The sequence below is a fragment of the Lemur catta genome, chromosome X (assembly GCF_020740605.2).
Source record: "Lemur catta isolate mLemCat1 chromosome X, mLemCat1.pri, whole genome shotgun sequence".
Classification (NCBI taxonomy): domain Eukaryota; kingdom Metazoa; phylum Chordata; class Mammalia; order Primates; family Lemuridae; genus Lemur; species Lemur catta.
In genome coordinates this window covers 55,066,761-55,080,684 of record NC_059155.1, presented here as the reverse complement: position 1 = coordinate 55,080,684, position 13,924 = coordinate 55,066,761, and the positions used below count along the sequence as shown (strand labels likewise).

The 13,924-nt window shown below is 38.1% G+C and overlaps 1 protein-coding gene across 3 annotated transcripts in view; it reads right to left on the bottom strand.

Moving 5' to 3' along the window:
• PHF8 (PHD finger protein 8) overlaps nt 1–13,924 on the bottom strand; it is a 98,228-nt gene that overhangs the window by 59,261 nt on the left and 25,043 nt on the right. For all 3 annotated transcript variants that reach the window (XM_045537628.1, XM_045537629.1, XM_045537630.1), the window contains exons 6-11: nt 13,625–13,766; nt 11,960–12,146; nt 9,561–9,723; nt 2,183–2,270; nt 1,723–1,829; nt 83–174 (exon numbers count right to left, since the gene is read on the bottom strand). In XM_045537628.1, coding sequence (XP_045393584.1) covers nt 83–174; nt 1,723–1,829; nt 2,183–2,270; nt 9,561–9,723; nt 11,960–12,146; nt 13,625–13,766 — 779 coding nt within the window. The remainder of the gene's footprint in view (nt 1–82; nt 175–1,722; nt 1,830–2,182; nt 2,271–9,560; nt 9,724–11,959; nt 12,147–13,624; nt 13,767–13,924) is intronic.

Genomic DNA, 13,924 nt, shown 5'->3' with positions numbered 1-13,924 from the left:
CTGTGTCTCTAATGCATCTACCAAATACCAGTCCCTATGGAGGGCAGAACTCTAGAAGAGATAGAGAAATAGGCATATTTACTTCTTTCTTTGTCCAAGCTCTAAAAGCCAAGTTCAGGGCTTTGCCACCATGGACCAGGTAGGAGGCAGGGTGCCTCCTGTTCTCTCGCAAACCTAAGGGGAAAAAGAGCAAGCAGAGTGTCAAAGAAGCCATGTAGAGAAGTAAAGGACTTGTTACCCTTGTTAGGCAACCAGAGAAAATGCTCAGGGTTCTGAGCATAAGTCTAGACGTTAGTTCTTCTAATAGTGTTCATTTACTAAGTACCTACTAAGTGGTAGGCATTTGACATTTATTATCTTATTTAATCCATCCTATGAGCCAGATAATATTATCTTCATTTTACAGTGCAGGAAACTGAGGCTCAGAGAGGCAAAGAGACTTGACCAAGTGCACACACCTAGTAAGTACCAGAGCCAACATTTAGGAATAACATTAATCGGGTGTCGGGCAGATGGGGGGGGAGGGGATGGGTGTATACATACATAATGAGTGCGATGCGCACCATCTAGGGGATGGACACGCTTGAAGCTCTGACTCGGGGGGTGGGGGGGACAAGGGCAATATACATAACCTAAACTTTTGTACCCCCATAATATGCTGAAATAAAAAAACAAAACAAACAGAAAAAAGTACCAGAGCCAAGACTGAGACCATGTCTTCTTAAATCTGAGGCCTGTGCTTCTTCCATTACATTACTCCCTCTTGGGTTTCACAATGAGAACACTCAAGAGGACCATGATTGCTATCTACTCAGATTTGAAGGGCCATTAATATAGAAGATTGATTAGCTATGTTCTGCCTTATTTCAGGGGGAAGCTATTACAAATAGGCAGATTTAGGCTCTATAAAGGCTTTTCTACTGAACTGAGCTGTTCAGAACAGGTAATGAGCAGTTAGTTATCCATCATCTGATTGAACACATAAGTGACAGTCTGTCTAGGTGGCAGAATAAGGGCATGAGGTATCAGATAGGAAACTGTACTTATTGGTTTCTGAGGTTCTTTGTAACTCTGAGATACTGATTCTTCCTGGCCAAGTCACCTTGAAGAATCTCAGGCCGGAGCAATGGACCTGCTCTATTTCAGAGCAGACCAGGAAAGAAGAAACCCAGCAAGCAAGTAGGCTTTCACCTGGGCTGATACCCAGGATTCAACAGGGTGTCAAAATGGTCAGGACTAGGCCTTATCCCCACGGGAATCACATCCAGGAAATTCTTAGACATTTCAGATTGAGTTTCTTATCTTAACTAGCGGGAAATAGGGATAATTGCACTGTGATCCAATTTTCTCAGCCACCCGTGCGAAATAAAAAGGTTAAAATCCATGCCCTGCCATGAGTTATGCTGAGTAAAAAAATGAATCTGAAAAGGTCACATATTATACGATTCCATTTATGTAATGCCTTTGAAATGACAAAATTATAGAGATGTAAAACATATTGGTAGTTTCCAGAATTTATGGATGGTGCAGGAGAAGAGAGTGGGTGAAACTATAAAGGGGTAGCACTAAGGAGATTTTCTTAAGGCTGTAATTATCACTTATTGTATACATTTAAAGTGTACAACATGTTTTGATCTACATAGTGAGGAGATCTTTGTGGTGATAGAACACACACACTCAGGGAAGCAGGGCAAAAGGGATAGTTGGCAAAGGGCTTCATACCTCGGAAGATGTCCAGGATATGCTTTCCCACATACCAACAAATGGTCTCAAAGTTGGGGAACTTGAAGAGGTCTGCTGTGCTCAGCCGCTTCTCAATCTCATAGGCTCTGGAAGGAGGCGGCATAACAATAAAAACAAGGATCCATTTTCTGAGTGCCTACTACGTATCAGGTATTATTTTGGATGCTTTGTATCTCTAATCTTCACAATGACCCTATAAGACCCTATTTTATACATTAGAAAACTTTGGGCTCAAAGGTTATATAACTTGCCCAAAGTCACATAACTATTAAGTGAGGAAAAGGTGTTAATCCTCAAACTGGACATCATCAGGAAACAGGATTCATCCTTTTCTGATTGTCTCCCCTCCTCCACTGCACTCCTCACTCCAAGGGAGAGCCCAAGGACTCTTAGCAGACAGGAATCACCAACTTGGGATCACCACAGCTTCAGGACTCACTTGAGCTGCATTTCAATGTTAAGGCTGTGTAAGAAGTTCCCTCCAAAGGCAAGGCAGTCCACAGGAGTCAGCACAGCATGGATCCATCCTGCAGTGTAACAAGGCAAAAATCAAAGCTGGCAGAGGGCCTTTCTTCCTCTGGACACCTCCACTGCCCACTCAGCTCAACCCCAACTCCTAAGAGCAGTTAGCCTGTCAGTGACTCAGAACATTCTGAGATCTCCCACTATCCCAACACTCAACCTGGCCTAGTAGTCTGCCATCATTATAACCCTGAACTGGACCAACCTATGGAGTTAATAACTACTACTTCTCTCCTCTCTACTTCAAAATCTTTCTGTTGCATTACTCATCCTCTCTCTTATCTCTAAGAAGGGCTTCACCTCCTTGCCATAACTACTCCTTCTAACTCTACCCTGGGTAAAACAAAAAGACCTTCTGTATTGGATGGACCTGGGTTCAAATGCTGCCATTTCCTAGCTAAATAGATGTTTTGCAGGTTGATTATTACCCTTGCCCTTGACCCTGTATCACCTTCTGGGACCTTCTGGTTTTTCTTCTTAAATTTCTCTCATGTTCATCTTCCTTTCTCCATCCATCCAACCAATTCTTTGGTTCAGAACCCTCATTATCTCTCATCTAGCCTATTGCAACAGCCTCTAAACTGGCTCTTCTATACCAGCTGTTCTCAAGGTGTGATCCAGGGAACCTTCAGGCTCCCTGAGACTCTTTCAGGCCAAAACTATATTCATGATCATATTAAGGTGTTCTTTGCCTTTTCCACCCTTATTCTCTCATGGGTGTACAGTGGAGTTTTCCAGACGATACATGCCGTGATATCAAACAGACTGAAAGCAAAAGCAGACCTGAGAATCTATTTTCTATTAACCCAGATGTTAAAGAGATTTGCAAAAATGTAAAACAACATCACTCTTCTCACTAAATGTTTTTGGTTTACAAATAATTTTCATAAAAATTATTTGTGCTAAAACATGTAATGGGCTTATAATATTTCAATGAATTAATAAATACTTTTAAATTTTGTTTTAATTTATATGGTAAATATTGATAAATATAAACCAAATAAAAGCCCTTTTGGGTCCTTAATAACTTTCTGAGAGTATAAAGGAGAACAAAGTGTTTGCAAATTGCTGCTCTATGACAATCTCAAATCTATCCTCCACATCCAATCCTAAGTGATATATCTAAAATAAAGATCTGCCCATATCATCCTTTACTTGAAACTCTTCGAAGAAATGTCTATCCATGAGAAAATGGATAAATTGTCATATACTCATACAATGGAATACCTTAAAGCAAGTAAAATGCACAAACTACAGCTACATTTATCAACATGGATCTCACAATCATAATGTTCAGAGGGAGTGGGCAGGAGGGGATGGGTATATACATACATAATGAGTGTGATACACACCATCTGGGGGATGGACATGCTTGAAGCTCTGACTCGGGGGGTGGGGGAAGGGCAATATACGTAACCTAAACATTTGTACCCTCATAATATGTTGAAATAAAAAAAAAGGAATACATCCAATATGCTTCCATTTGCATAACATTCAAAAACGTAAAACAATAATATATATTGTTTAGTGAGGCATATCTACGTGTAATAGAAGGATAAAATTCATGAGAATGATAAATACCAACTTCAGGGCAATGGTTAGCTCTGAGAGGGAAGAATGGGCACGTAAATGAGGAGAGGTATTACTTGAGGCTTCAAATATATCTGTAATATTTATATCTTTTTAAGTGAGTTATGAATACCTATTCATTATATTATTCTTTATATCTTTTGCTACACCTGAAATGAAATATTTCTTTAGAAACTAAATAAATAGGCCGAGTGTAGTGGCTCATGTCTGTGATCCCAGCACTTTGGGAGGCCAAAGCAGCAGGATCACTGGAGGTTCAAGACCAGCCTGGGCAACACAGTGAGATCCTGTCTCCATAAAAAAGTTTTTTTTAATTAGCTGGGTGTGGTGTGTGTGCCTGTAGTCCCAAGTTACTTGGGAGGTTGAGGTGGGAGGATCATTTGAGACCAGCCTGAGCAATATAGCAAGACCCTATCTCTATGAAAAATAGAAAACTTAGCCAGGTGTGGTGGCACACATCTGTAGTCCCAGCTACTTGAGAGGCTGAGGCAGAAAGATTGCTTGAGCCCAGGAGTTAGAGATTGCAGTGAGCTATGATGATGCCACTGCACTGTAGCCCAGGCAACAAAGCGAGACCCTATCACCAAAAAAAAAAAAAAAGGAAAGATATGAAATAAACCTTCATTGACCTATTTTTCAGCTTCACTCATCCCTACCCCCAGCCCTTGTTCTTTAGACTCTAGTATCCATAAGCTACTTCACACAGCCTCAGTTTGCTTATGCCTTTCTCTATGTCTGAAATGTCTCTCCTGCCTTTCCTTCCTTGGTCAATCCCTACTCTGGCTAGACTAAAAGTACTCTTCTCTAAAACTTTTGGCAAAGTTTTAGAGAAACTTTTCTCCAAAACTTTTGGTGAATACCTCTATTGGTGCTATTGTGGCTATTTAAACATTATATGCTAAAAAGGCTTATTGATTGTTTGTCCTTAGCACCTAGCCCAATGCTGGGGCACACAGCAGACACTTGACACTTGTAGAGGAACTACGAAATGTACCCAGTGTACGGGCATTTCTATCAAGATGTAAATTAATCTAACTCAAACCTCTAGTAGGCAAATTCAGTTCACCAAACAGTTATTAAGTGCCCAGTATAGAAAAGGCATTATGTTAGACCTGGCATAGGATTCAAAGGTGGGTGAACTAATGCCTGGGAATAGAAAACTATAAAAGAGAAAAGCAGATGGCGGTAGGGTTCAGGTGGGAATGGATGACTTGTCTCAAAATATATTAACCATTCTAGAAAACTAATGTAATCAAATCAATGATATTGATACATGAATAGACAGACCTGTGAAACAGAACAGAAAGTCCAAAATTATAAAATATAATGTTAGAAAGAGATGTTAGCATTATATAACAAGAATTTTAAAGGAACCATCATAAAAATGCTTTAATGAGCATTAGAAACACACCTGAAACAAAAAAAATGGCTAAAAACTTAACAAATTTGGCAAAAAACATAAACCTACACATTCAAGAAGCTCGGTGAACATATTCAGTTATAAAGCCAAAGAAATCTGTGCCAAAACACAACATTGCCAAACTGCAGAAAACTAAAGAAAAAGAAAAAATATTGAAAGCAGCAAGAAATGACAAATTATTTTTAGGGGGAAAAAACAATTCAAATGACAGCCAAATCTCATCAGAAACCAGGGAAGCCAGAAAGAAACAGCACAACACTCTTCAAGTATTGAAAAAAGAAGTATCAACTCAGAATTCTATATCCAGCAAAATATTCTTCAAGAATGAAAGGGAAAATTAAGACATTTACTGATGAAGGACAAGTAAGCAAATCTGTTGCCAGCAGATCTACCCTGAAACTCTAAACAGAAAAAAATGATAAAAGGAGGAATCTTGGAACACCAGGGGAAAAAAAAACAACAGATGATTAAAAATATGGGTAAATACAATAGAATTTCCTTCTCTTGAGTTTTCTAAATTATGTTCGAACAGGTGAAGCAAAAATTCTAACATTGTGTGATGTGGCTCTCAATGTATGCAGAAGAAATATTTAAGAAAAATACATGTGAGGCCGGACACGGTGGCTCACGCCTGTAATCCTAGCACTCTGGGAGGCCGAGGCGGGTGGATCGCTCGAGGTCAGGAGTTTGAGACCAGCAAGCGCGAGACCCCGTCTCTACTAAAAATAGAAATAAATTATCTGGACAACTAAAATATATATAGAAAAAAAAAAAAGGTCAGCCGGGCATGGTGGCGCATGCCTATAGTCCCAGCTACTCGGGAGGCTGAGGCAGTAGGATCGCTTAAGCCCAGGAGTTTGAGGTTGCTGTGAGCTAGGCTGACGCCACAGCACTCACTCTAGCCCGGGCAACAAAGTGAGACTCTGTCTCAAAAAAAAAAAAAAAAAAAAAAGAAAGAAAAATACATGTGAAATGTCAGAAAATTTAAGAAAATGGGAAGGGTAGAGGGACATAAAAAGAGGTTTCAACCTCATTCTTCAAACTGGTAAAAGATAAATATCAGTAGACTGTGACATGTATAATGTAACAACTACAGCAACCACTAAAAAATCTATATAAAAGCTGAACCAAAAAATTCATATGGAAATTCAAGGGGCCGAGAATAGCCAAAATAACCTTGAAAAAGTTGGAGGCCTGACACTTCCCAACTTGAAAACTTACTATAAATGTATAATAATTGAGATAGTGTGATACTGTAATAAAGACAGACTTATAGATCAATCGAATAGAATTCCAGGTCCAAAAGTAAACCCATACATCTTTGGTCAGTTGATTTTTAACAAAGGAACGAAGACAATTCAATGGGGAAAGAATAGTCTTTTCAAAGGGTGCTGAGACAACTGGATAATTACATGCAAAAGAATGAAATTAGACCCTTACCTCACACCATACACAAAAATTAACTCAAAATGGATGAAAGATCAAAATGTAAGAACCAAAACTATAAAATGCTTAGAAGAAAACATAGGCATAAATCTTTATGACCTTGTATTAGGTAAGTCTCTTAGACACCAAAAGCATAAGCAAAGAAAAAAATAGGTAAATTAGACATTAAAATTCATAACTTTTGGGCTTCACAGGACACTATCAAGAAAGTGAAAAGACAACCCCAAGAAAGAGAGAAAATATCTGCAAATCATATATCTGACAAAGGTCTAGTATTCAAAATATACAAAGGCTGGGTGCAATGGCTCATGCCTGTAATCCTAGCACTCTGGGAGGCCGAGGAGGGCAGATCATTTGAGCTCAGGAGTTCAAGACCAGCCTGAGCAAGAGCGAGACCCCGTCTCTACTAAAAAAAAATAGAAAGAAATTAGCCGGACAACTAAAAATATATAGAAAAAAATTAGCCGGGCCTGGTGGCACATGCCTATAGTCCCAGCTACTCGGGGAGGCTGAGGAAGAAGGATCGCTTGAGCCCAGGAGTTTGAGGTTGCTGTGAGCTAGGCTGACACCACGGCACTCTAGTCTGGGAAAGAGTGAGACTCTGTCTCAAAAAAAAAAAAAACAACCAAACAAACAAAAAAACAATAAAAAGGCAATTAAAGAATGGGCAAAAGACTCAATAGACATTTCTCACCAAAAAAAAAAAACAGATATACAAATGTCCAGTAAGTATAGGGAAAAATGCTCAACATCAATAGTTATTAGGGAAACACAAATCAAAACCTCAATGAGATACCACTTTACATCCACTAGATGGCGATAATCATAAAGACAGACAATAACAAGTGTTGGGAAGGATGTGAAGAAATCAGAACCCTCAATACACTGCTGTTGGGAATATAAAATGGTGCATGCAGCTAATATTGAAAACAGTATGTTGGTTCCTCAAAAAGTTAAACACAGAGTGACCATATGATCCAGCAATTCCCCTCCTGGGTGTATGCCCAAGAAAACTGTAAATACATATTCACACCACTACGTGTACATGAATGTGTATAGCAGCATTATTCATGATAATAAAAAAGTAGATACAACTCAAATGTCTATCAACTAACAAATGGATAAACAAAATGTGGTATATCCATATGATGGAATATTATTCAGCCATTAAAAAGAATGAAGTACTGATAAATGTTGTAACATGGATGAACCTTGAAAAGACTATGCTTGGTGAAAGAAACCAGACACAAAAGACAACATACTACATGATTCCATCTCTATGCAATATTCAGAAGAGGTAAATTCATATAGAAAGGATTACAAAGGATACAAAAGTGGTTATCAGGGGTTGGGAGGAGGGAAGAATGATGAGTGACTGCTAATGAGTACAGGGTTTCTTTTTGAGGTGATGAACATTTTCTGGTATTAGCAGTGATAGTTGTAGAACCTTGTAAATATACTAAAAACTGAATTGTACCCTTTAAAGTGGTAAATTTTATGTAAGTACATCTCAATTTTTCAAAATCACATTTTTTTTTTCTGGTCAAGTAAACCAGTGGGAGTGGACAAGGAACAAAGGAATCTGTAACTGGTTGTGATCAATTAGTTATAAATATCACTGTACTCGGACCAACCCAAAATCACATTTTAATTAATGAAAATGAAAATACATCAAAATTTGTGTGACACAGCTAAATCAGTGCAGAGAGGGAAATTTATAGCACTAAATGTTTACATTAGGAAAGAGGGAAAGTCTGAAATCAATAAACTAAGCTCCCATCTCAAAACTAGAAAAAGTAGAGCAAAGTTAACCCAAAGCAAGCAGAAGGAAGGAAAAATAAAGATAAAAGCAGCAACCAATAAAATTGAAAACAGAAAGACAACAAAGAAAAATCAATGAAACAAATGTGGTTCTTTAAAAAAATCAATAAAATTAACCAACCTCTAGCAAGATTGACACGAAAGAGAAGGCAAAAATAACTAAGGATTGATTTTAGGAATGATACAGAGGATATCACTAGAGACTTGGAAGAAATCAAAAGGATAATAAGGAAATACTATGGACTCTACAAATATAACTTTAACAATTTAGATAACAATAGACCAATTCCTTGAAAAGCACAGGCTACCACAACCCATCTAATATGAAAGATAATTTGAAAAGCCTTGTGAAGATTAAGGAACTGAATGTTAATTAAAATCTTCCCAAAAGCAAATCTCCAGGTCCATGTGATTTCACTAGAGAATTCTACCAAACATTTTAAGATAATTTAACATGAATTCTGATGAAAGAAATCAAAGAAAATCTAAATAAAGAGGTATACTGTGTTCATGGAAAACCCAATCAGGTAAAGTTGTCAACTCTCCCCAAATTGAGACAAGTGGACTTTTCCAAAATACACATACTTAGACCCCACCCCAGACCCAAGAACTCATAATTGTAGGGATAAAACTCCAGGCATGTATTGTTTAGGAAAAAAAGTCCATCATCATCCCAAATCATTCTGATTTATAGCCTAGAATGCCAGCCTCCCAGTCAGTATCCTAGAGTCTTGGCTCAGAGTCCTGTTGTTCAACTACCCAAGTTGACATCAATCCAGCACAAAAGTCTATCAGCCTCCTCCTGGAACCCCTCCACCGGCAGCCTGCCAAGCAACCATGCTGTCCATTGGTCACCACATGAATTTTATTGAGGCCAGTTCTGAGCCTTCAGCTCATACGAAAGAGATATCCCACATAATCAGATCAATATATTATGAGAAAGGGTTGGTTATGGTGCCACAAGCTTCCTTCTTCTTTCTGCCCTCCCTGAACCCTCCCAGAGGGGCCCAGGGAAGACCTGTAGGAATGAAAAGTGTCTGTCCTTGCTTCACAGAACACTTGTAGCACTTGTCCACCTGGTCCGCAAAGAACATCTCATTCTGATTAGAAGAACTGCTCCAGCACTCAAAGAGAGTCAAATTGGCATTTGTTGGGCGGATCAGGTAGAAGATCTTCTCACCCTGAAACAAAAAGAGGTTGAAGTGCCAAAAATACCAAGGGTTGGCCGGGCGCAGTGGCTCACGCCTGTAATCCTAGAACTCTGGGAGGCCAAGGCGGGTAGGATTGCTCAAGGTCAGGAGTTCGAGACCAGCCTGAGCAAGAGAGAGACCATGTCTCTACTAAAAAAAAATAGAAAGAAATTAGCTGGAAAACTAAAAATATATACAGAAAAAATTACCAGGCATGGTGGCGCATGCCTGTAGTCCCAGCTACTCGGGAGGCTGAGGCAAAAGGATTGCTTGAGCCTGGGAGTTTGAGGTTGCTGTGAGCTAGGCTGACACCATGGCACTCTAGCCCAGGCAACAGAGTGAGACTCTGTCTCAAAAAAAAAAAAAAAATACCAAGGGTTCCCAGAAAAGTCCTTCAGGGGTACTCCAAAGGGCTATTCTCTCTTCCATGCTCCAAAACCATGGCAGTATGCCAGAATTCTTTCCCAAACTCATCCAAGAATCATTTTTATGTGGCTTTAGAAAATTTCAAAAAGGTCTTTTCGCTTTTTGTACTTTTAAGTTTCTATAAACTTGATAAAAACAATTTGAAAAGGACATTTCAAACAAAATTGTTCAAGTTAGGACAAATGTACACCAAGTGTTCCTATTTTAGATGCAATGACAAACGAAAAATGGCCTCTGTAGATGAGCAGATCAATACTACTAGCCTTAGAAGAATTTAAGGCCACATTACTTATGAGAAGAAAATTGAATGTGCCTTTAAATGCCATTTACAGAGTGTTTCTTCTCACATCTACAATCAAAGCTAATAAAAGTTTAAAAGTTTAGTAATCGCCCAAGGACTTCTGAAAGATTATATGTTAGGTGATTATCTGTTGGAAGAACATTTTATTTCCTAATTGTATTTTGCCTGGATAATCACCAGGCAGATAATTTGGCAAAAAAGAAACAAAACCCCAGTAGCACAAAAATATCCTCAAAGCTTAACTGGTTTAACCAATATTTCACAACAAATTTGCAGTGTAGAAAAGCAATAACACAAAAAATATCTATCGTACAACTGGAGAAATGGTAATCAAATCTGTAGATTAGTTAATATATTAATGTTAATTTCCTGATTTTGATAACTATACTGATTATATAAGAAAATGCCTTTGTTTTTAAGAACTACACACTGAATTATTAAGATAAAGGAACACTATTATCTGTAACTACCCTCAAATGTCCCAGAAAAAAAAATATGTAACCATTTTATTATGTTGCTTTAGAGAAAGAGAATATAATAAAATAGTAACATTTGAGGAATCTGGGTGAAGGGCACATAAGGGTTCTTCCCATTATTTCTGCACCTTTTCCATAAAAATGAAATTATTTGAAAATAAAAAAGTTAAATCTAATATTTTCTTAATAGCACTTTCATTTACATACTCCAATTTCTCCAGGATAAATCAATGGAACAACTAGTTAAGGATTTGAGATCATTTGGACAAGAGCCATGATCCAAGTTTTCTGTTTTTCCCTTGGCATTTCTGATAATAAAACTAAATAGTATAAACAATGGTGAAAAAATAACAAAAATAAAAATAAAAAACAAACAATGGTGAAAATCAAAACTATTTGTTTTCCAGACCTCAAAAATCCTTTATAGTCACTGACATGGAATACACTAATTACAAAATTATAACAATCACTAAAATGGAAACAATCTATAGGAATCCTGACTTTAAAAAGACTTCTCATATATCCTGTGTTAGCAGTTAAACAACTATATACAATGGTCAAAACTCATCAAACTGTACAATTAAAATGGATGAATTTTATGGTATATAAATTACACCTCAATAAAGTTGGGGGGAACTTTCTCATGTTATCATAAATTTCTGAAGTAAATATGAACATTTTCATACATGATGGTAGGATTATAAATTGGCTCAATTAAGAAGGTAACACCATTTGGAAGGGGTTGTTAAAAAAAAAAGAAGGTAACAGCTGGAAAAACCCAAGCCATCTGTTATTCAAAATTTTTTTTGATTAAGCATCAAAAATGTAAAGTACAGACAGACCATCATTAGTATATATGGTACATCTACCAAGTACTCAACCCTGATAGAGTAGTTATGTGGAAATATCACCCAAATAGAATCCAGGAGGCAGGTGGGCCTCAACAGCCTGTTTTGTGCTGCCACCTGACACATAAAGGGAGGCCCAAGACCTGGCTGCCTCCAGAAGCCATATGAATTCCTACCTTGAGTACATGGTACCAGACTGAGGTGCCACCAAAGTCAATGTGAAAGTCTGTATAGCTATCCCGCACACTCATAAGGCAATACTTCTGCACATTAGGTCTCTCAAAGACACACTCCTCCGGCCACAAGTTCTCGACCCATGACAGCTTTCGAACAATCTTGGGTGTTTCCACAAGGTTAGAAAGCCTAGCAAGGAAGGAGTAGAAAGCAGGTGTCAGCTGATTGGGAATTGAAGGTTGAAGCCTGAATAAAATACCCTACATTTCAGTGAGAGTCAGATAAGACAGAGAACAAGTTCCCTCCACAAAATCTCCAAAGGAACAAATAGGGCACTTATTTCTGTAAGACTGGTCAATATCCTCATTCTCCGCAGCTGCAGAAGTCCCAAGTCCCAGCTTCACAGCCTTCCCCAGTTGAAGGTGCTTATTTCCTCCACTAAATGCTCAAACTCTCCCATCCTATCCCAGTCTGCTCACTTGGCACTTGGTTTATAAAATTATCATACTGTCCCCATCTCAGTGTCTTCTTTATGAGAAACCACTAGATAAAGCTCTCAGGGCTCAAATCCAGGCAAAGCAGTGTTTCTTTGAAACATCTGGTTGTTTTTATCCTATGTAAAGCCACAAATCTTATAACATTGTACTGCACTCTTTGTTCTGACCTTCAAGAAATTCAGTGAAAACTCTACAGTCCATCTCCACCAACTGTCCAGACATTCATACATTCATTTTATATGCAGAGTACTCACCAAATGCATCCTACTTTGCCACTTTTATTCTCCTTTTGCTCCAATTTTCTTTTTTTTTCCCTCTCTGTATCTCTGTAAGCTACCTCAAATAGTCTTTCAGGATGAAGTGAGGTATTAATAAATATAGCTTTTTTACTTGCCCATACTATATTTGGATAACAAATATAGTTTTTAAAACACCCCCAGGTTTAACCTTGCATCTGAAAAACAGCAGCCAAGGGTCTTAATATTGTACTATAATTATGTAAAATGTTATCATTGAGGGAAAATGCCTGAAGGGTACACAGACCTTCCTGTATACTCTTTTCTAACTTCCTGTACACTCTTTTCTAACTTCTTGTGAGTCTATAAATTAAAAGTTAAAAATGTAAATAATCAGACAGTAAGCTTCCTAAGGGTAAAAAGCTACATTATGATTTCTTGGTATTTCCCACACTTCTGATCACAGAGAAGACTATATATCTATTGAGTTTGAGTCCAGACAGAACCATCTAAAGGTTATAATATAGCTTTCTTTTTCGATCTAAGAAAACTTATCCTTAGAGAAACTACTTGGGGGTAATTTTAGTAAATCTATTTCTAGGAACAGAGGAATTATCCTGGTAGTTAGACAGTGACCATGCCACAATCTAAATACTAGAAAAAGGTTAAAAAAAATGCTAGCCTAAGGTCTTGAAGGAGACAAAAATTAATTAAAATTAATTAAAACAGCTATTGTATAATTTATCCAATGCTAGAAACTGTGGAGGAAAACTATGACTCAGTTGTTATAATGTGAGCAGCTACCCTAGAAAGTATAACTCAGCTCTCCATCCCAAAGGAAGAAACCACCAGAAAGAAGGGAAAGGATATACACTCAGTATATCACAAGTTCCTGGCACTTTGTCAGGCTTTTTTTAACCCCTGCCCCTCTTACCTGGTATCTGAGAATTCCAAACTAATGACATTGAGGACTTTCTCCCTCTTCCCACTGTAATAATATTTCACAAAATCACCAAGTTTCATCTTGCAGTCAGCCTGGCGGGTCACGTCAATCACATCAATCTCTTTGTCAGAACCTGGAGCAAAGAGATAGGTTGTGCGCCAAGTAGTCCAGGGACTGGGGAAGACTCATCCCCTCACCAGTCCCTATAGTGGCCTTACACTCAAAGCTTCTCTCCTCAGACACTATAAGTATATGGTGTGTGTTTGGGGGGCAGGGATAGGAATCCACCAC